General features: G+C 42.4%; 1 protein-coding gene across 3 annotated transcripts in view; it reads left to right on the top strand.

The window, feature by feature from the left end:
- The first annotated feature begins 404 nt into the window (after positions 1–404).
- The window catches only part of mink1 (misshapen-like kinase 1), a 28,228-nt gene continuing 5,661 nt past the window's right edge, over positions 405–22,971 (top strand). The window contains exons 1-29 of one of the 3 annotated variants that reach the window (XM_056411744.1): positions 405–1,841; positions 6,104–6,169; positions 6,490–6,672; positions 6,762–6,872; positions 6,962–7,052; positions 7,140–7,270; positions 7,359–7,413; positions 9,332–9,410; positions 10,913–11,088; positions 11,266–11,335; positions 11,415–11,625; positions 13,300–13,407; positions 13,971–14,057; positions 15,594–15,770; positions 15,864–16,034; positions 16,343–16,609; positions 16,923–17,002; positions 17,100–17,203; positions 17,306–17,397; positions 18,136–18,287; positions 18,444–18,561; positions 19,714–19,830; positions 20,103–20,214; positions 20,537–20,695; positions 21,235–21,378; positions 21,998–22,132; positions 22,268–22,368; positions 22,486–22,635; positions 22,724–22,883. In XM_056411744.1, the coding sequence (XP_056267719.1) occupies positions 1,785–1,841; positions 6,104–6,169; positions 6,490–6,672; positions 6,762–6,872; positions 6,962–7,052; positions 7,140–7,270; positions 7,359–7,413; positions 9,332–9,410; positions 10,913–11,088; positions 11,266–11,335; positions 11,415–11,625; positions 13,300–13,407; positions 13,971–14,057; positions 15,594–15,770; positions 15,864–16,034; positions 16,343–16,609; positions 16,923–17,002; positions 17,100–17,203; positions 17,306–17,397; positions 18,136–18,287; positions 18,444–18,561; positions 19,714–19,830; positions 20,103–20,214; positions 20,537–20,695; positions 21,235–21,378; positions 21,998–22,132; positions 22,268–22,368; positions 22,486–22,635; positions 22,724–22,883 (3,664 nt within the window). In that variant the 5' untranslated portion in view covers positions 405–1,784. The remainder of the gene's footprint in view (positions 1,842–6,103; positions 6,170–6,489; positions 6,673–6,761; positions 6,873–6,961; positions 7,053–7,139; positions 7,271–7,358; positions 7,414–9,331; positions 9,411–10,912; positions 11,089–11,265; positions 11,336–11,414; positions 11,626–13,299; positions 13,408–13,970; positions 14,058–15,593; positions 15,771–15,863; positions 16,035–16,342; positions 16,610–16,922; positions 17,003–17,099; positions 17,204–17,305; positions 17,398–18,135; positions 18,288–18,443; positions 18,562–19,713; positions 19,831–20,102; positions 20,215–20,536; positions 20,696–21,234; positions 21,379–21,997; positions 22,133–22,267; positions 22,369–22,485; positions 22,636–22,723; positions 22,884–22,971) is intronic. The other 2 variants (XM_056411746.1, XM_056411745.1) reach the window with 2 other exon arrangements.

Below are 22,971 nucleotides of genomic sequence, written 5' to 3'. Positions count from 1 at the left end.
TAATGACACGCATTATGACACACATTATGATCTGTTGAAGATAAGTTAGTCTGGTGTCAATGTAAAATAACAATATGTCTAACTATATATATCTAACTAAGCGTCTTTGTGTATTCAGAAAAGAGCGATATAAGTTTGAATTATTATATTATTATATAACTATATAGAATGGCAGACATAATTAACAGTGCAAAAGGAAGAACAGGAAAGGGTCAATAAGTTAGTAATAACAACAGACACACTAAGAGCAGTATTATGATTATACATTGCAGCGTGTTCTTTAGTTATCAAGCAGAACAGTATTTTAATGTGACTTATTTCTGAGATCTGATCAGTGACGTAATGGGTCACTGCAGGTATGTTGGGGGACGACCTCGGCTGTGCTGCCGGGAGCAGACGGATGCAGTTGCGTAAATTGACGTCCGCTGTAATGCGGGCAGGTAATTTGTCCCTGATGGAGCGCCGTAGCAATCCGAGAGGAGCAAACACTTGAGGAGCGTGTGCAGCCAATCGTCAGTCCAAGCCCGCAAGACTACAACCAGCCTGGAAGTGGGAGGGAGGACTCGGGAAGCAAAACATGGCGAAATAACAAGTTGGGCTGCATCCGCTTTTTTTGAAACTGCACCGTGTCTTTAGTGTTGAGTGTAACTACCAGTACATAAACAATTTGAGGACGAGCGAGAACGAAGCCGACGCTTAATTTTAGAGAGTCGTTGGCCCCAATTTAGAAGGATTGCGGCGGCGCCTGGCGTAGAAAAGTAGTGCTCGTCTGCGCTTTCCCCCCCCCCGGAAGGTTGGCGGTGCTAGGCGCGACTGTCAACACAGAAAATGGATGAAGAAGGAAAGTTTATTCTGGAAAAGACTATGTAGCCGACTAGCCTTAGCCACGTTAGCTCGCTAGTTGACGTCGGGTCGACCGCGCGCACCTGACTGTTCTAATCAACGTGAGCGCTGCTCGAAATTTAAGGAATATTTAAGTCGTGTTAACAAGTTTTGACAACCGCAGTCCGCAAAGGATCGTATTTCAATCGAGGCCATTATTTTTCATTTTCCGCACTTGCCTGTCTATTCTTGAAGACATATTGCAGGCTGACAGTGACAGTCGGTTCTGGTGCGGGCGGATCCGGGACGCCATCACATCAGACGTTGAGTTCTCTAAAAACATTGCGCCGTTGAGGCGTAGCTGTTACATGTTATTTCTCCGCCTCAGCAGCGGAACGAGGAATGCTTTCAGCAGCTCGCCGGGCTCCTGTCTGGTAGTTAGTGGTCCCCTCCTCCGCTGCACGCAGCATTTTATTAACATTAACTTAGCTGGATGTTGTACAGCGGCAGAGACGCGGCGTCTCGTCGACATGAACGCAGCAAGGTGTCCAACGCTGGAGGTGCGTCGCGTTGAAAACCTGCCAGTTGTTAGAACGGTGCCGATGGTCGGCTAACGGGGACGTGACCGCTCTGTCGAAATACCTCTCACGTGAAGTTAACTGTCTTTCGGCCGGTAAATTGTAAAAAAAGAGTTTATATCACTGTATCTGTCGAGCGGAGTTGACGTGAGCTAGCCAGCTGGGTGCGTCTGTGGCGGCTCAATCTGCGATGTGTTCGCTAATCTGAGAGCTACCGCGCGGTTCCGCAACAGTTCCAGCATATCGGACGGCCCGTTTTTTGCTGGATTAAATCTGCAGATAATACCGCTCAAGATTGTTGTAGCAGCCACGGACGATTCCCCTCAGTGTTTCTCGTCACATATCTGGCTAACTTGGTAGCTACGGCTGTAAGTTTCTGCAGCCATGTCTGAAAACGCCCCCACACGAAGCCTGGAAGACATCGACCTCGCAGCTCTCAGGGTGAGTATTGTTGTTATAAAGATACGTGTGCTTCACTTTATTCATGTGACTTATGGCAGACGGGACTCATTGGATGTTATGTCATATGAGCTGAAGCGTCAGTTTGCCTCTGACACAAGCACGACCATTCAACACCCACGCAACAAAGTTGAGGTGGAATAAACATCCATTGGCCTCGCTATAGGCGGCTGTGCTGTTTCACATCAGAGCCCCCATAGAAGCGATGTTACAGCAGGGACACGTATTCGTGATTAAGTGCATTCATTTAAAAAAAGATACCTGAAAAAAACCCGACAATGATGCTTATGTTGCTTGTGCATCACCTGAAACACTTTGCTTTTATCATGTAGTTATTAGTCTGTTTTTTGGATGATTATTATGTATTTTCAGCAAAGGTTACTAGTTCTAAACCATTGAGATGCACAGACACAATCTCTATTGTTTAAAAATGTTGCTGTTGGACGTTTTTCCATACTGCCATACTTGACAGTCAATGATCACAAGTTGAATAAGATATCCTCTAACATTCTCATAATACTCTTTATATTAATACAATACTAAGACCATAAGACTTTGCCAGGGGTGGAACAAGCCCTGAGCTTACTTACCTGGTATTTCCAGTTGAAGGCCTCAGTTAAAAGATCAACCTCACTTTTTTGATGACCCTCTTCCAGCAATAGAACCACTTTACCAGACAATAAATTAAATCAAATTAGGACAAAACAGTAACCACTATTCCAATTGGCTGTAAAATCTTCTTTCCAAGAGTACATTTTCTTAATTGAGACCACAGCTCTGAGGCTCCCTTTTGAGGCATCTCTCCATTTCAATGGAAAGTGTCAAATTCTGATTTTGTTGCAGCAGTAAATCCCCCGAAGACATTTCTCCATTAGCATTATAAAGAAGTATTGTATGCATTCAGTCACTGCCTTTTTGAAAAGGTAGGCTTCATCCCTGTCACTGCATGTAGCTACAGGTTTGGAACGGAACAATAGTTTTCTTTTTTATTTGTATGTTAGTTGCGATTTGTTGTATCTCTGTCTTGAGTTAAAATGACCAAAGGTTACTCTGAATGTGCTTCTGGCGTTATTCAAACGTTCCTTTCGGTGAGTTGTTTCATGAAAAATAATCAGCATCACCAAAACTAAGTGTTGAGGAATTCACAGATAAATAAATGTGAAATCGATTAAAAGAACCTATCGCATATAAGATCACTATTTCAAAACATTTCACAGAGGAACATTTAACTTTGTGGGTGTCATGCTCTCTTAAAAAAGGAGAAAACAATGCATCATGTGGTTTGAACTTTCACAGTTTTATTGGGCTGAACAGGAACTCAGGGTTAGTAGTTCATCCGAATCTTGACTTACTTGGATCTGTGTTTTATCTTTTCATGACTGTTAAAATCCCAATACATTGTTAGAGCTGCCCCCTGCTCTTTATAACACATCTGTAATGGCCATATGAGAGGCCATATTCTATTAGTGTTTTTAACATTTAAATTAAGATACAATCACTTCATTGAATTTTGGAATTGGATTCCAAGTCGCAATCGTATCTTTGTTTAGTTAGACCTGGTATGATACAGTACATTGAAGTCATGTTTAAATATTACAATTATTGTCCGGAGTGCTGTTAGTTCAGATTATCTGAGAAACTTATTTCTTATTTCTAACAAATAAGTTATTTTCGAGTTTAAAGAGTAAATAAAATCCATTTACATCCATTGCAATGAGGTGGCAAAAACACCAATATCTAGAATTAATTGAGAAACTATTTTTGATTTGGGTTAACTGAGCATTTGGAGGTCCCCTGTGGAGTTTTCTTGTCAACAAATAGTTATGTTGACATTCAGTATCACTCACCAAGAGTCATCGTGTGTATCCTTGAGCTCCAATAAATGTGTTAAATGCACTTCCTCCAAAATATTTGTTGAGACCTTTTTCTTTTTTTAATCCTTAATTGTTTACTTGCTAACAGTCCTCGTCTTCGCTGCCTTTTTTGGGGCTTGCTGCACTACTAGAGGACACACACTCCATAGTACACAAGGACTCCAGCATTAGGCTACATGGCACCAGTCCACTGTACACAGGCAACAATTAAAGCGACGTGGTCAGACTAGAAACAAATATGTCTGCTGAACTTCATCTGTTCTCAATGTATTACCTTTCGGAAATTGACTCCTATTTCCAGTTTCAAACTATGAGATTATTGGATGCTGGTTAACCAGGAATACTCATGAGAAATTTAGTCTTGTGATTTTTATCTTGGTGCAGTGAAACATAAATAAACAAAAGGTACACCTTAACTGAGATGTGCAAATTCATTCTGTTGGGATCAGTTTTACTAAATTAGAAAGAAAGATGAAGTACTTCCAAATGTCAGTATTAGGAAGCCATTAAAAACCATTTGCGGTCAACTAATAAAGTTGTTCACTAATTTTCAGGCTGTATTACAGGTTGTGGTTGAGATTGTGGCAGCTGTGTAACCAAAGAAAAGGGCAGGTCTTTTTTTAAAGACTTCCTGTCAGCTAAATTGACGCTCCTGCAGGAAATGTGTGGTAAACTTCCCAATGGACCATTAGCCGCGTCTTTAAGAGGGTACACCCTGTTGAACTGAGGTTAATGGGAACATATATTGCATTGTTCCCTGAGGTTAATCAATACATTAAGTTTAAACATTAATAAGATAGCAGGATATCCATCAGAACTACCAGCGCTGCCTCTTTTGTATCATTCAAGCAGGCCGACTGTAGATTGTGCCTCCAGTTCCCCCGTCGTTTTACTGCTTTCTTTCCGTTTCAGCAATCATTGCTGGCAATTGTTTTGGACTGTGCTGGTGGTGTTACTCCATGACAATAACTCTACCCTTCCTCTTCTATTCCATCGTTACTCTCATCCCACTCTCGTGGGTGAAGCGACCGCCTCTGCCTGGCTACCCACTCATTATTCTCTTCCGTATTATAATGTCGTTGCCTCCTACTTTACGTTACTGGTCCCCCTCTTTTGTGTTCTAGCGTGCCTCACAATATGGTACGTCTGTCATATGAGTTATGTGCATTTGCATCCAATGTGTGGTCATTTCCCAGTTTTTCTGCCAAATCTTTCATACGTATACATGCTATTTCCCCCCCATGAATGTTTCCTGTCTCAAAGGAATTCCCCCCCTCCCTGTTGAAGGCAGAACACCCATCATTGGAAACCGATGAAAGTGGGATAGGCCATGCTGTACATTCAGAACCCAAAGCAGCAGTCTAACCGCCCACACCTCTTCTTAAAGCCAGATTGAGATTCCTTTAAAGTGGAACTGCTTGTCATATTCCCTTGTGTCTTGGGGGAGGGGTTGCATAATTGAGTCAAAGCACCCTTGGTGTCAGAAAATATGTGTTCACTCTATTAACACTTCAAATGAACGAATCAGGAAAAGGCTCGATGGATGTCCTTGTCAAATGGATGTCTAATTTAAAATCAATACGTACATGGGCATTGCGTATGTGTGGGGGTGGCTACGGTTGTGTTTAGATGATTCATATAATATTGGTCTTAATGTACACAAAGGAGACACCTTTGAGGTCGTTTCTATGTACGATCTCTACTCTGCAAAGTGCTTTTGTTTGTGTGTTTATATGACGAGTTGTTGATGGGGTCAATCGATCTACTGCTATATTTTGTCATTTTGTTCTGATATACAAGTACTGTATTGCATTACAGATTCTGTTAAAACATTTAAATTTACTTTTGAATTTTGAAAAAACCTGTTTGGTTTTAATTTGTCTCCTCGACAATGTTTAGTCTTTGGACCTGTTTTAATTCCGTCCTTTGTGCCAACATTATTGAAGCCAGATTGCAGGAGTTACTAGAACAGGTGCGGTCTAGTTTTTAGTCTGTAAGCGTGACTCTTGACTGAGAAAGCATGAGCGTAACAACCTGAAATACCACCTCCACTAGGGCGGCATTGAGTATGTGTGGGGGGGGGGCTAAGATTGAGTTCAGATGATTCTAATCCCAATATGGCGTTAAGAAGATGTGTCAATGTGTAGGGTTCAAAGAAGAACAAAGCAGGCATCACCCACCTAATAACAACAAATACATGTGGTTTGCTTTTAGTGCAGTTTTAATTTAGCAACAAAAAAAGAGAAACAAATTGCAGTTTATTTCATTCCAATGCTGTTCTTATTTGGAGCAGTTTGTAACTTTTGTAAATGGTGTATCTGACCCTGCAGTATGTTGTATGGCTTCTGATTCTGATCGCGTCCCTCATAGGATCCTGCCGGGATCTTTGAGCTGGTCGAGGTTGTCGGCAATGGGACCTATGGGCAGGTGTACAAGGTGAGTCAGGATGCCTACATCTCACCGACATCATGCAGCACTCTTTTCGTGGATTGAAGAATTAAAAAGTGTCTGTGGATGAAAATGAAAACTCACTGGGGAAGGAAAATGTAAAAGAATGATGAAATGGTCTGAGTTTGTACTCCTGGTTGAATGCATTTATTGTTAATCTCTTTGGATAAAAGCATCAGCTAAATGACATGTAATGTAAAAATGGTAAAGGAAGCAATTAGATGGGCCAAAATTCCAAGGGTTTCAGAAACATGGAGACCCAGGTTGATCTTAAGCTTTACTGACCACTGTTGTGATGAACTTGTCAGGGCCGTCACGTGAAGACGGGGCAGCTGGCTGCCATCAAGGTGATGGATGTTACGGAGGAGGAAGAAGAGGAGATCAAAGCTGAAATCAACATGCTGAAAAAATACAGCCACCACCGCAACATCGCCACGTACTACGGTGCCTTTGTCAAGAAGAGTCCACCAGGACATGATGATCAACTTTGGGTTGGTCTACCCGTTTATCTGTCCTGATAATTGTTTAACAGTATGTCTCATTGATTGTGCTCACTACTTTTGCATTTGTCTGCATGTAGCTGGTGATGGAGTTCTGTGGGGCGGGATCAGTGACCGACCTGGTAAAAAACACCAAGGGCAGCTCTCTGAAGGAGGACTGGATTGCTTACATCTGCAGAGAAATCCTCCGGGTGAGAAATCGCCGTTCTGCCACTCAAAACAAGGCTGCAGCAGAGGTCACTCCCGACTGATACATTTTGACATCTTTATCTGTGCTCAGGGCCTTTCTCATCTCCACGCCCATAAAGTCATCCACAGAGACATCAAGGGCCAGAACGTGCTGCTAACAGAGAATGCGGAGGTCAAACTCGGTGCGTTGAATGCCTTTTCTTTTTCGGTAAAAGGAAAAGTCGGTATATGCTTCCCCCTCATCGTCTGGTTGCTTTGTCCACATTCAGTTGATTTTGGGGTGAGTGCTCAGTTGGACAGGACTGTCGGGCGTAGGAACACCTTCATCGGCACACCATACTGGATGGCACCTGAGGTCATTGCCTGTGATGAGAACCCTGAGTCCACCTATGACTACAGGGTAACCGGCGCACTGCCTTTGTGTGAGCACTATGCTGTGGGAGCATATGAAAGATGGAACCTGACCGGGTCCCTTGTGTATTTTGCAGAGTGATATCTGGTCCTTGGGAATCACAGCCATTGAGATGGCCGAGGGAGCTCCTCGTAAGTGTATCCACTCCTTTGAACACCCTTTTCTTCCCTTTTTTAAATGTTGTATTCCTGTTTGAACCGTGCATTTCTATGTACCTGGCAACCGATAGTCTCTCCTCGCTAGAAAATACCTCATAAATGAGCATCTCTTGCATACATGTCCTTGTTGGCCGTCTTCAGATGGGCAGCTGACTCACTGTAATCAAGGTAGTGTAGTCGTGAGCTGGCAGCTGGCAGCTGGCCTGTGGAGGCTGATTGCACAGATAGCTGTGCCGCTAAGCGCTCTGTCTCTGTCTAGAGATTTGGTGTCAACTCTGACTAAGAAGAAAAGAACATCCACTTTACAGTTACATATGACTTGTTTTTTGATTGGATCCTTTTTAGTTGTTACAGCTAATAAACATTTTTGCGTTCATAATATTTTGATTAGTTAGTCAACTAAATCTGTCCTTCTGTACACATTACATCTATTGCACCTGTCCATCCTGGAGAGGGATCCTCCTCTGTTGCTCTCCTGAAGGTTTCTTCCCTTTTTTCCCCCCTGAAGGGTTATTTGGGAGTTTTTCCTGGTCCGATGTGAGGTTTTGGGGCAGGGATGTCTATGTGTACAGATTGTAAAGCACTCCGAGACAAATTTGTGAAATTGGGCTATACAAATAAACTGAATTGAATTGAATTAATGGAATTAATTTAAATTAAAGGTTGAATTAGTTAACTTTTCTCTTCTAAAATCATTATAAGTATTACTTTTTTTCGCTAAACTGCAAAATCAAATTTGAGACCAGATTTGTCTTGGCTAATATAAGATGGATATTTGTCATTAATGACCTGATAAATATTTTGAGTTTATTATTAAGTGATGGACATCATCAATAGTTGCAACCTTAGTCATTGTCTCTTTTGTTTCTTATTCTTTCTTTTTTTTGACATAATGACGATAATAATAATGACCAGATGTATACTGGTTTATTTTGTTATTGAGTTATATATTTAAAGCAGAACTACATTTCTTGAAAGTTCCTTTCTTCTTCCATATTGAATTGAGGCAAGTGTGACAGGTGAAGGGCTCAATTTATTGACAACATAGAAAAGACCGGACTGACACAAATGTGGCATCTGTTGCTGTTTACGATAAAACTCTCCCATTGTTTTTCTTTTTTACTCGCTGCGTTAGCAGACACCTTTCACACTTGTAAGAAAACGCTTGTCTGTCAGTGTGGTGAATAAAAGGTAATAATGTAGAAACGGCTTTAAAAACCTCTACAATCGTATCAGTTCACTCCAGGTGTTTAATAATACACTAAATGGCACGGCAGTTTGTAACTCCATCATTACACCTGACAGGATGTTGACAAAACTGCCATTATCCTGTCGGTGGTAGATCCATTAATTTTTAACTACTAATGCTGCATCATTTCCACATCATGGCTATGTATAATACATGCTAAACATGCATGTTATATGAAGCACACCCAATCAGTAGCTGTGATCCCACTGTTCCCTTAAAATGCTGAAATCAAATGTCCTTCCTGCCTGAAGCTGTCACGTTGCATTGGTCCAATAGAATGCCATATAAAAGCCTCTTTACTGTCAAGCTAACCAGTCAGGTTTAGCTACCTACCTACGCTGGGAACACAATGACTCACAGGCCTTGCTCTTGCATTGAATGTAACAATAAGCCCGAGGCTCCATGAAAGATTGGATAACAGCAGCTGTAACCATGTTTGAGGATACAAAGAATATGTTTAATGGTGGCTAGTCTTTTTTTTTTTTTTACAAACTACCACCTGTGGGAGTATATGATACTCCGTCTTCTAGTTGATTTTATTACAATGTTACTTTTTCATTTTTATAGTAGGTCTCGGCACAGTTTGGGGGATTTAATAATGTGGAACGACTCTCACCCTCTTTTTAAAATGTATTTCTACAGCCTTGTGTGACATGCACCCGATGAGAGCCCTCTTCCTCATTCCCAGGAACCCTCCCCCAAAACTTAAATCCAAAAAATGGTGAGTTATCAACCAACCTGTTGTGTTACTTGCATATATCATATTTAGGACATCTAGGAGGATCCCCTCGTATGATTTAAAATGTGCTTAAAGACCCAAAACATCATATTTCCCAAGGCAAATCCAAGAGTAACAGTGAAGTATACTAGTGGAGGGAAACAGGTCGTGGCAGGAGAGCACAGTTCCGTGCACTGCAGTAATGTGGTTGCTCTGGTTACTTGATGTTTGAGAACCAGCAACAACTAGGTTGAAAGAATAGTTTAGTTTATTTTTATCGTATGAGCTACTTATTCATAGACCGTGTTTGAGCTACGATGGATGACGATTGGCACGCCCCTAGTTTGTAGAATCAGACAGGAGTACCAGCGCAGTAGCAAAGCAATGTTCTGCTGTGGTCGGGGCTGCAGCAAAACTTATTTTAGCCACACCTAAAGAAATCAATACCAGTTTCAATGTACGCTATTATATATAATATTTTCAGTTTTGCCCTGCCAGCCCTGTCCAACTGGGAACTGAACAAGTTATATCCATCTATGCTCTCTTCAAAGCCAACGTCGTTTTACCTGCACAACACGTTAGTTGGTCTACCGTTTGTTTGCTTGTGTGAATTAAGATTTTTAAAGGGTTAATTCGGATTCACACAATAACACAAACAAACTAACTGATGTAGGCAGCGGAGGACCAGCAACTCCCGTGGTCTTCAAGATAAAATGACTGTCTAAAGGGGTCTTGTGGCTTTGAATGGAGCAAAGATAACGGCTTCAGTGGGCCGTCTGACTAGGTAAAGCCAAACTATCCCTTTTTAGTGCATATAAACACTTAACAAGAACAGCCAGCTCTGACTTCTCAAAGCAGGTGTTGTGCTACTTTGGGTGAATTTGTCCCTCTATCGGGAAAGAAATGTAGGATCGCTGTCCGCCGCTCAGATTTCAAAGTGCTGAATCATTTGTTCTCATTTAACTCATGTTCTTTCTCCTACTGTTTTTTTTGCTCCTATTAATCTTTCTTCCGCTCGTTAATGGACCCACTTAGTCGAGTTTATGGTCCCAATTGCATTCAGAATGAAATGCTTCGTTCAGCACATGTTTTTAAATTCCAATCATAAAGAAGCCGCCAGTCAATATTGTGTGACCCAGATGGACAATTATCCATCCAAATGTGAACATGATTAACCCCATACAGGTAGTAGTGTGTTGCATGGAGTTGAATTGTATTGAATTGATCATGTTGTGCTCGAATTAGTTTCAGCTTCAGAGAAATTGAGATGAACTTGAGTGAGAATTTTGGCTTTAGTTCAAACTGGTGTATGGAAAGGGAAAAATCCTTGAAATGTCACACACATGACTCCTCCATTGAAAATGCTCGGCATGTTAAAGGAGCTAAAGATGGACCATGTCCCACTTAAATTTCTCTTCTGCCCAGCTGCCAACTGTTCCATGCCTCCCCGGCCTCCCACTCTCCCTCACTAGTTTATCCTCTTCCTTCCTCCCCATTTCTCCCAGGTCCAAGAAATTCAGTGACTTTATCGAGGCCTGTCTGGTGAAGACCTACACGAGCCGACCATCCACAGAGCAGCTTCTCAAGCACTCTTTCATCAGGGACCAGCCCACTGAGCGCCAGGTCCGAATTCAGCTCAAAGACCACATTGACCGTACGCGGAAGAAGAGGGGAGAAAAAGGTGAGTAAATGGGAAAGAAGGAGCATGAAAGGGTGTAACTCGGGGTGCCCTCTCTCTTCATGTAGATTGATCTACTATACTTTACAGTATACTGTACATTACTATGCCACAATCTTTTTTTTTTCATTTCATGTAATTTGTAACTTCTTTTAATGCTAATTTTATTTTTTATTGTAGAAGAAACCGAGTACGAGTACAGTGGCAGTGATGAAGAGGATGAAAATCGTGGAGACGACCGAGAGTCGAGGTATTTTCAATTAATTAATTGCATTGAACCATATATTCTCTGTCCTCGCCCTCATTTCTTGTTTCATCTTGGTCATCAGTTCCATCCTCAACGTGCCCGGTGAGTCCACCCTGCGGCGGGACTTCCAGCGCCTGCAGCAGGAGAACAAGGAGCGCTCGGAGGCTCACAAGAGGCAGCAGGCCCAGCTGGCTGCTCAGCGTCGGGACCCGGAGGAACACAAGAGGCAACTGTTGCACGACCGTCAGAAACGCATTGAGGAGCAGAAGGAGCAGCGTCGACGACTTGAAGAGGTAATAATCAACTCAGCAACTTCTACCTTTTGTAGCGGAGTATTATTATGACCCCCAACCGTACACCAGGCAACATGATGCGCAATTTACAAAAAGTAGGTGAGTGTCTTCGGGACCTTGCTGCTATGTAGGTTGAGTATCAGCGATTTATCTTTGCATTAAATGTACCTCCTGTGCATAAATCATTTCACTACTTCAAGGAATAAAAACACATTCATTGGGTGTCTAATAGTTTAAATGCACACTTTATTGTTCTCGTCTGCTGCTGGTTTTAATTCATTCTAAAACATTTATAAGTACAACAACCATATGGGATCTTTGACCTTATTTCCACTGTCAACCTTGTTTTCTATAATTAAATGTAATTCTGCACGTTTTACCAGAGGCTCATGATACTAATACATTATGCAACATGCAGAACTTTTTTAATTCAAAGCAAAACTGTATCAAGCAACAAGAATATTAAGTTCCTTGTCTGTCTGCTCTTATCCGTGTCCTCCATCCACTTAACTACTTGCTGTTGCCCTTTCGTTTGACCTTTTGTTATTATGTGTTTGGTATGCTATTGGCTGTTTTGGTCACCCAAGAAGTTACTGGAGATGTTGGTTTGTAAATGCTGTGAAGTGTTTACACTCTACTGAAAGGAACGATCCCAATTCCTCCTGACTTTACACAGTAGAATGATTATTTGGATGTTGTAGCCGTTGACAGTTTTGATTTCCACTTGTAATATTTAACATCCCCTGAATGTGTCATTGTGTTATCTTCACTGTCCAGAAGGCAGCGGAGCTTTGAATTTGTTAATCTGATTATGGAGTTGACGAACAAAGTGTTGTAGTGAAAAAAATCCCCGAGGATAGCTCTGCTGGACCGTCTTCAACCATTCGCCCTCACCAGCAATGAATGCTAGAGCAACATGGTCATGTTATACATCGTGTTTCCACATTGCATTTAGCCAATATACAACATTTTAGAAACATGTCATTCTTTGTTGTGACGTCTGTGTTTGATTATAATTAGCTATTGATCAACATGAAGCACACAGAATGAAGTAAAGATTTTGTGTTTATGCTATGATTTAATTGTCATGGTTGATCACTTTATGCAGAGATTTTGCTTTTTAATGACTAACTCAACTCTTAGTTGGGCTGACAAAGTGCAAGTAGCCGTGAGTAATTGGGGATGTTAATAGTTATAGTTATTGAAACAGTTGTGCCGTATGGGTAAGTATTTTACTCCAGTATAAATGAACTCTCCTAATATACCACCACCTCCTCATCTCTTCTTTGGCTCCTGTAGTCGACTATAAAGTGACAACAACAATTGAGTGGACAAGAGCTTCGTGTGCAGCGTGTCATTTTAACACAAAGAACAAGCCTTGTTGTCCCTTTTTAAAAATAAAGATAGACTGCGCCCTGCCAAAAGGAAATAACTGGTCAGTTTGAATCAAGGCAGCAAACGCTGATGCTTATGATACAATAGGTGTGTGTGTGTGAGAATGACTCACAGCCTCCGTTTCCTGCCCTGCATCCCCATTCCATTTTATATCTGTTTTACAGCTATTTGCTTTTTTAGAGGGTTTGCTTATAAGCAAGCTATCCATTATATATGGCCCCCTGTGCAAACACAGCCTGTATGCTCATTTCTCTATTCCCCGTCAACCGTCTCTCCCAGCAACAGAGAAAGGAGCGAGAGATGGTGAGGCAGCAAGAAAAAGGTCCCCATCGGAGACTCGACGACATGAGACGGGAGGAAGATAGAAGGTTGGCTGAGAGGGAGCAGGTAACCAACCGCAGGAGATGTGGGGCTGCATCAGCCAATCGGTGTCAAGTGTGGGCGTGTCCACCTGCAGCACAGTGCAAGTCGCTCTGGTGGTGAAATTCCACGAGCAGGTTGCCATAGCAGCAAGGGTCTAAATTAGTGTATTTATTCAGAGATGAGTTTTGTGTGGGTGAGCTCTCTGCGTCTCTTGTGCTCCGTTTCCAGTCTACCCTCAGTAACACAAGAGTCTGGCAACACGGCATCATCGCCTGTGCTCCCTAATACTAATTCTATGTCACAAACAACAACAATGCCATGCTAAATATTCTTTATGTAGTGATATAAGACGATCTCTACGTAGTGCTAAACAGTGATGTCATGTTTCAATGGTAACTTGTATTTGTCTCTTTATAACTTCTAAATGGGGACAGTGCATGTTTTGTCAGAAATGTTTTCGGTACAACACGCGGTGTCTGTTTACTGGAATGATAGTACATAACTGTTCTGTGCCTCTATCTTCGATACCCTGTCATTTCTCTTTTCCCACCCTTTTAATGCCTGTCAATCCTGCCTCCTTTCCTCAGGAGTTTATCAGGCATAAATTAGAAGAAGAGCAGCGGCAGTTAGAAATCCTTCAGCAGCAGCTGCTTCAGGAGCAAGCACTGCTTATGGTAACTAGTCCTCACTCCTCCTTTATCATGTCTTGTTTTGACTGCAGAGGGTTTCCATGTCCTCTTGGTTACAATAGATCATTAGTGAAGGAGATGTACTGATCGGCACAGAAAACCATGATGTGTCCTCCACAATAATATGGCTTGTTTCTGTTTTTTTAAATTAATCAAATCATAAAACTGCCTCAAGGGGCTTTATAGTTTGTAGAGCATATGCTGCCCTCTCTTCCGTAGACCCCGATTCTGATGAGGGAAAAACAGTGTTGCTGTGTTTTGGCAAAACAAACACTGCAGTGTTACATGTGTTTGAGGAGATGCTCTTGGGTAGAGTTAAAGGCAGATGATACTGCACATCTTGAAGAGGCATGTACTGATTTAGATTGTGAGGGTCGTTTTGGGCAGATTTCAGTGGAAGAAAGATACTGCTTACACTGGAAAAAAGATTTTTGTCAATTAGTCAGCATTTTTGGATTTCATGACATACACTGGCCAACACAAAAAAACATTTTCCCATACACTGATATTACAAAAGCACCTGTAATAAATTACAAACAAATTACTCTTGTTTTCTTGATAAACTGTGATATTGTAGAATTAACTTTTCCTGCTGCTGATTTACAGTAACGGACTTTTCATAGTGCCTTTCATTAGATGAAGTTAAGATAGTAGCGGGCAAAATGTGAATCAAATGGGACTAAATCACCTCTAATATGTAATGAAATCAAACAAGACTCAAAAGGAGAGGGACTGCTGGATGGCTTTGATGGGCAACTGCTTGATAAAGGTGCTCCAAATCTATATTCATACCTTTCTGGTGCTTTTTTTCCTGGTGTTTTTAAGAATACATGCAACTACATTTCAAGACATTCACATTAAATGTACACAATGAAACATTATGTATTCTCTTTTGCTTTGTTTTGCTGTCCTCCATATTTCCTTTAGAAAGGAACATTACACTCTATGATCTATTATATAAATGCATATAATTACTGGCCTGGCCTCTAAACTGAATCATAACTGTTTATGAGGTGTGGAGGATTCCCCTTTAAAAAAAAAAAATATGAATATTTCTATGTGTATGTATTCTCGTGTGCAGGAACTTTCACTCAGTGCCCAGAACCTGTATGTGCATCATGATGTAGACTGGCTAGTACATCTAGTACTTTGCTTTGTGGTCTACGGTGAGTTGCAATATTTAAAAGTTGTTAGGAACGGCACCAAAGCAGAACAATTTGAGATTTTAGCTTTATTAGAAAGTACATTTTGTGCTGGAATGCGGTGGTGATCAAAAGACGAGGAGACCTGTGCCTACAACCAAAACGTCAACTGACAGGATGAACTAAAAATAGAAGTATGCATGTTGAGATGATAATCTGCCCATATTATGTTTCGGCTCAGTTTTAAATGATCACCTCTGATTTCATCTCCTGTTTGCGGATGCGTTCGTTTTGTTACGACTTGCCTGGCCGGTCTGTTGTGTCCAGTCTGAGGCAAGCAATGGCGTGACTGCAGTGTGTTTTTGTTTTTTTTGCCCAGGATTATAAGCGCAAGCAGCTGGAGGAACAGCGTCAGTCAGAGCGACTGCAGAGGCAGCTGCAGCAGGAGCATGCCTACCTGGTGTCTCTGCAACAACAGCAGCAAGAAAAGAAGCCCCAGCTCTACCACTATAACAAAAACCTGGAGCCCAACAACAAGCCTTCTTGGGCCCGTGAGGTAGCAGTGTTACCGTCATATAAGCATTAAACTCCACAGTCAGACTGCTGTACACTGGCCTGCATTGCACATCTTGCTTTCATTGTGTCTCAGGTGGAGGAGCGAAGTAAGCTCAACAGACAGGGCTCACCTAAAATCTGCACCACTGTCTCTGACAATGCCCTCCAGTCGCGCTCTGACTCAATCAGCCAGCCCGGAGCGAACCAGTCTGATCAGACCCCCCCGATGCAGAGGCCTGTTGAACCCCAAGGGGGGCAGGGAAAGGTGGGTGTACAATGCTGTTGATTTTAAACAATCCAAGATACAACTGCTTGTGCCTTTGTGCCCTAAATGATTTCAGCTACTTTATCCTTCATTGTCTCTGCTACCTTATTTATGCCTTTTTTTCTTCTTCTTCTTTACCCCTCCTTTCCTTCTCCACACATCTGTGATCACTTTGTCCCTACATGTTAAAAACTCCTTGGAACACAAACACAACGCTGAATTATTCTCCACCTCTGCCTGCATCTCCGACTGTCCTGTGCTCTCTTCCTTCCACTTTGCTGTGCTGCTGCTGCTCCTGGCCTCTGCAGTTCCAAATGGCTCACTTGGTTCCGCTGAAGCCGTATGCTGCCCCTGTCCCTCGTTCCCAGTCCCTCTGCGACCAGCCCACTAAGACCATGTCCGCATTCCCCACCCAGGATCCCTCCCTTACCCCATCACCCCGTCCCATCCATTCTAGAGAGCTGATGCGTCAAAACTCAGACCCGACTTCTGAAACCCCGGCACCACAGGCACACCAGATGGGAGAGGACCGGGGCCCCTGGATCCGCCTGCCAGATGTGGAACTCCCACCCAAGGTGAGATCCTGTGGCTGGTGTGGACTGCACCAAGTGCACTGAAGCCAAACATAGGCCCAGTTTGCAAAAGACTCCCACATTGACACACATGTATTATGTTAGCTGGACGACATTTAGTGACATGAATGTTCTCAGTTTAAGAAAAACAAATCTCAATTCTCCTCTTTAGTAACTGGTGAATCCAACAGGTTTTCCATTCACTGCTTTGAGATGCAGAAGTGGTTAAAATTCCACCCAATCCACCATCTCAGAAAACTAGATTTTTCTCGGAACACTGTTAAATGTAAGACTATCTATTGTTTTTTGTCCACAGATTCCACAAAGGACGGCGTCTATTGCCACAGCTCTCAACACCAACCTGAACTCTGGCATAAGGCACCCAGTGCGAGCCAGGTACTAAAGACAGCCAATGGATTGATCAGATATTTACCTCAATGCGTGCTAAATGATAGATGGACATCAGATTACTGATTTTATATCCTCACGGCAGCAATCCAGATCTCAGCCGCAATGATCGCTGGGAGAGAGGAGACAGTATGAGCATTATAGGCAATCTTCCCCAGACTGGCTCTCTAGAGAGGCATCGCATTCACAGTGAGTCCCTGCCTCCCAAATGCTATTTCTCTGCACCGTCAATCTATACAGTAGGTCTGAATTCAGAATTATAACGCCAATCTGCAAACGTGTTATTTGCAGGTTCCTCCAAAATGGATTCGCCCATGCTCTCCCATGACAGCCGTCATAAGCCAGGGGAGTCTCGCACCTCCTCCCGCCCTGGGCGCCCTGCAGTAAGTGGTTGTTTCTAACAGACGATGTACTGGCTGTAAACTCTTCAGTTTCCCCAACTTATAAAACCAAGTTTACCATCAGTGCTCGTAAGACATATCGTTTGATGTTGTTTTCTAACTCGAGGACATTTTCGACTTTGACTACCTTTCTGTTCTATATGCTTCACATTGTTGCTGTTTCCCTTCATTCCTTTCTGCTCTTCTCAAATTCCTGTTTGTTGACTTTACCTCAATTGCGCAGAGTTACAAGAGGGCTATAGGGGAGGTTAGTATCACTGTCTTTGTGCGTTATGCAGTCCTCAGTGTCCGTGCATGAGTTTGTATCGGCATTCATTGGCTGTTGTACATGTTGAATGAATTGCATGCTCTCCACTATTTAAAAATATATATTATTTTGTTAATCATGTTTTGTCTTTGAATAAAGATCTTATCTTTAGATAAAGGCCTTTCTAATGTGTTGGCATTTTTCTGTAACTATGTGGACATCTTACACTCGACACAAGCCTTGAAGCCATCTCTCAAAACCATCCCAACATGTCACCGCAGGCTCTGAAGTACTGGGAGGATTGGGATGGTTTTTGAGTCAATCCTCCTGATGAGCCCTCACCTTCAGTTGTGTTTTTGATTGTTTTTATTATTATTATTTGCTACTGTCTGTGTTAGCTGAGATTATGTTTCTTTTTTTGGGGGTATGCATTCTTAAAGTAAATGTTTGTGTGTGTGTGTGTGTGTGTGCAGGACCATGGCCTGTTTGCCAAGGAGCGCGCTGAGGAGCAGCCAAGGCCCCCAGTCAAGGCCAATGATTACTCCTCCTCTTCGGAGAGCAGCGAGAGTAGTGAGGAGAGTGAGAGTGGCGAGGGAGCAGAGGAGGAAGAAAGCCCCACAGATCGGTAACACAAACGCCTACAAATGATAACAATTCAAGAAGCAAATCATTGTTTTTATTTGTAATGTGTACTTTAAAATACAGTAATCAATACTTTTTCATTCTGTTTTACATGATCAAGCTTGGGGTCTTATGCATCCATGACTTCTATTGATTTCAGTCACAGGGATGCAGACACTGATTCCATCAACACCATGGTGGTTCACGAAGACGAAGGCGAGGGGGGCGAGGGAGAGCAAGCTGGAGGCTACGGGGATCAGACCATGCTGGTGCAGAGGGTGAGTCATCTGTGCACGTAGTGATGCTTACAATGCAACGTGACTTGAGGGGACATCAACGCAATACATGTCAAAGGATTTTACAACAGTTGTTAGGTGTGGAAATAAAACATCACCTAACTGAACAAGTGAATACATTATGTGGAGCCATATTCCATGCACCCTGATGAAGTTTGATATCAGAAATAATTAAGATTCCCAAAACATCAACAATTACCTTTTTAGGTTTCACTAGGAAACACCTTTTGTAGATTTAATATTGAAAAAGCACTCTGACTTATTTTGTTCGTGCCAAAAAACTCCCCGTGTGAATAATCTGGCATTAATCTTCTTTGGAGAGACAGCAATATGACTCAGTGACAGACGGCATACATCTTGCAGGTGGCTAGCGATGACTTGAATGTGGGAGTTTTTTGTGTTGAAGCATTTGAATATGAAATGAGCGCCAAATACTTGAGCCAAGCCACAGTGACCAAACAGAATGTCAGGAAATGATGGGGAGTTTATATTTTGCCTGTCAATTTAAAGAAAAAGACAAAACATTGTTATTCTGCTTACTTTCAGACAGTAAATGCACAATTGATATAATCTTTAATTTACAGTTCAGTTGCCATATACTGTACATTTGTCTTTTTTTTCACATATCATTACTCTGTGAAAATAAACTTCACAGGAGCATTAATATAGCAGCAGACAACCATTTGCTCTGCTCAGGTAGCCATTAATTATATTTTTTCAAAGAAGGAAGTCGCTCTCCCTCTGGCTATGCTCTTGCACGTGGGCGTGTCTTACTGGCTGGCTCATGGCCACTGCTCTCATAACACTGCTGTTCATCCTCTCAGGTGAACCCTGTTAGCTCTTGCAACATGTTTGCTGTGGTTAGCGTTGTTTTTGCTGTGGGCATCTATGGCTGTGAGGCGTTGACCTAGCTGTCCCAGGTCGAGGCAATAAATATTGTCCCAAACTCATATTTAACATCTTTTTAAAGTGAGTCTGTTCACGACTTACTTTGCTTCTTGCTGTTACTGTGTTCTGCTAACCAGACGAGTAAAATCCCGATTATTGGTGTAGCCGATTAGTTTAGATCAGTCTGCCATTTACAATAAGTAATACATGGAGTTGTGCGCACCTGTGTTCTCTTTTACCTGAAAGACCCCAGAGAAGCGGAGCCATAATGGATACACTAACTTGCCAGATGTGGTGCAGCCCTCCCACTCCCCCACAGATTCAGCCACCCACTCCTCCCCTGGGAAGGAATCTGTTTATGATGTAAGTTCAATTGATGCTAAATATATCAGTCCTAAATTCTTGGTTTATTTTTGTACGTGGTCCCTATCTCCCCTCATTCCCGCCATGGAGTCCCCTCGTAACACAATACATGTCATGGCAATCTGTTCGGCTTGTTGGTCATAAAAAATATAACTTAAAGGGATGTTTAAATGTCACATACAGTAGGCACACAAACGTTTTTATCATTTTGAATGACTCGCCAACATCTCCACAGACATGATGCTCACTTAATCACCTTTCTGCTCCACCAGTATCATTCCAGAGGTTTGGTTAAAGCATCTGGCAAGTCCTCCTTCACCACCTTTGTGGATCTGGGCATGTACCAGTCCCCAGAAGGTACAGGGGATAACATGTCCGTCACTGGTGAGTCTGGAGTTTTTCATCTGCTTGGAATTTGTTGAACATTATGCAAGAAAGCGACAGCAGATTGATTGCAAAAATATTTATTCAACATTATGTATTGTGCAATGAAATACTGTAGGACATTTTTATTTTATTTTTTTAAGATTGAGAGAATATTTGATATTATTACATAATAACTCTTTGAAAAGGTAACTTGTTAATCCGAAAATGTCCCTTTTTAAAAGGACGAGTTGGAGATTTGTGTCTAGTTCCGAAGCTTTGTACCATTGTGCCCTTGGTTGTGTTTTCCGTCGTCAATTAAGCCATTTCCTTCCGGGCCCAGGTTCCTTAGGCTCCAGGTTTGAGCAGCTGAAGATGGAGGTGAGGAAAGGATCCATGGTGAACGTCAACCCCACCAACACACGCCCCCCCAATGACACACCTGAGATCCGCAAGTACAAGAAGAGGTTCAACGCTGAGATCCTGTGTGCTGCCCTCTGGGGTGAGAACAGATTCAATAATCAAGAAAGATTATATCTCTTAAACATGTTTTGAGTAATGAGTACATTTATCTGCTGAAGTTATTGTAACCATTCTTATCTCATGCTCAACGTCTTGACAAAGAACTAATATGTTTTCTCCAGCGGGGCTCAGGTTGAAAATATGTATGTGCTTTCATTATCGGAGCAAATTTATCAAATCAATTCCTGCTCTTGAAGCCTTTTTTCACAAGCTGAGAACCAAGAACCAAAGTAATCTTAAAATGTTTTTATAATGTGTCAACAATATTTACAGTTTGTGCATCCTCTGATAGCCTTGTAGGTCTAGTTGTCAAAGGGTGACATTGTCGCAGTTGCATCACTAAAGCTATCTTTAAAAAAAAAAAAAAAAAAACATCCTTCCTGAAAGTGTATCATGAAGGTGTTGAAATTTAAAGCATACAACATTTAAAATAAGAGTTAAAATATTTGGAAAATGCAATCATTTCAATAACCTATTTCCAAATTCAAAAGCTTTTTGTGTCTCTGTGCGTGTCCCCAGGTGTGAACCTGTTGGTGGGCACCGAGAATGGTTTGAAGCTGCTGGACCGTAGTGGTCAAGGCAAGGTTTACCCCCTCATCAACTCGCGCAGGTTCCAACAGATGGACGTCCTGGAGGGCCTCAACCTGCTCATCACCATCTCAGGTCATTACTGCTGCCCGGCCCAAGTCTGCTCCCTCTCCACACGTGGGGAAAGCTGTCTGTGCTTTTGGCAAAAGGCTGCTGTGTGTAATGGGATGCCAAACACAAGATGCCAATTGTGCTCATGCCTTCAGACTAATTGATTTGCCTTGCATTTTGACTTTTCACTTCAAAGTCACAGGACAGCTGGTTTTGTTTTACTGCGCCTGTGTGAGGGCTTGGCGGTGTCGAGGAAAGATAATATCACAACAGTTTTGAACAAATGCTTCAAGCCAAACGAGAACTAAAAATGGGAAAGATCTGTTTTACAAGATACTGTATTAATGTGATGATATTTTGTAGATGATTACTTATGTTCTTATCAAACAGTAGAAATATAGTGTCAACATGTTTGTTCAGTTAAACATTTAGACATTTGTGCCAGTAACTAAAGCAGTCAAGGAAAACCCCCTTTTTTAAGTTAGCTGTTACAGTATTATGAATCCCAAACAATATCAAGTTTTATGTTCTGGTAATTTTAGTCATAACACCCTACTCTTCTGTGCTTCTCTTGATCCAGTGAAAGTGGGATTGAAACCTGAATGTAAATGCATTTAAATTATATTAGTCTGTGTCTATTAAGGCAAGAAAAACAAGGTGCGTGTCTACTACCTGGCCTGGCTGAGGAACAAGATCCTCCACAATGACCCTGAGGTGGAGAAGAAGCAGGGCTGGACCACTGTGGGGGAGATGGAGGGCTGCGTGCACTACAAAGTGGGTGAGTGACAGATGATGGCTGTGTTATCACTGCTGTCTATTTTGCGCCGGAGAAATTCTCCTAAATACATTTGGCACATTGAATTATTAATTGCAAGTATCTGATGTCGGATGGCCTTGTGCTTCTCCTCTCTAGTGAAATACGAGAGGATAAAGTTCCTCGTGATTGCTTTGAAGAATGCGGTAGAAGTGTACGCTTGGGCGCCCAAACCTTATCACAAATTCATGGCCTTCAAGGTAAGTCTCCTCTTTCCTGTGAGCTGGACTAGTGCTGCGAGACCCTTCACCCAGAGGAGCGTTCAAGGAGATTATCTTCTCGTACTCACTTTCTGCTCCCCAATTCCTCCCCACCAGTCGTTTGCAGACCTGCCACACAGGCCCGTCCTGGTCGACCTGACGGTGGAGGAGGGTCAGAGGTTGAAGGTCATCTACGGTTCATGTGCTGGCTTCCACGCCATCGACGTGGACTCCGGAAACAACTACGACATTTACATCCCCGTTCATGTAAGTTGCGCGGCTGTCATGGCGTCAGCGTTCTGAGCGACGTGAAAGCGGCCGGACGTCATCTCCCTTCTGCTTTCATCTCGAACAGATTCAGAGCCAGGTGACCCCGCACGCAATCGTGTTCCTGCCCCGCTCGGACGGCATGGAGATGCTGCTGTGCTACGAAGACGAGGGCGTCTACGTCAACACCTACGGGCGCATCATCAAAGACGTGGTCCTGCAGTGGGGCGAGATGCCCACATCTGTTGGTGCGGATCAAATCCCAAAACTAAATTGCATGGACAGAGATCAAAGTGGATGTATCAGCTGCACAAACTATAATGAGCTGATACAACA

Source organism: Pseudoliparis swirei, chromosome 3 (genome assembly GCF_029220125.1).
Source record: "Pseudoliparis swirei isolate HS2019 ecotype Mariana Trench chromosome 3, NWPU_hadal_v1, whole genome shotgun sequence".
Classification (NCBI taxonomy): Eukaryota; Metazoa; Chordata; class Actinopteri; order Perciformes; family Liparidae; genus Pseudoliparis; species Pseudoliparis swirei.
Note: the sequence above shows the minus strand (reverse complement) of the source record. Positions and strands in the feature narration are given on the sequence as shown.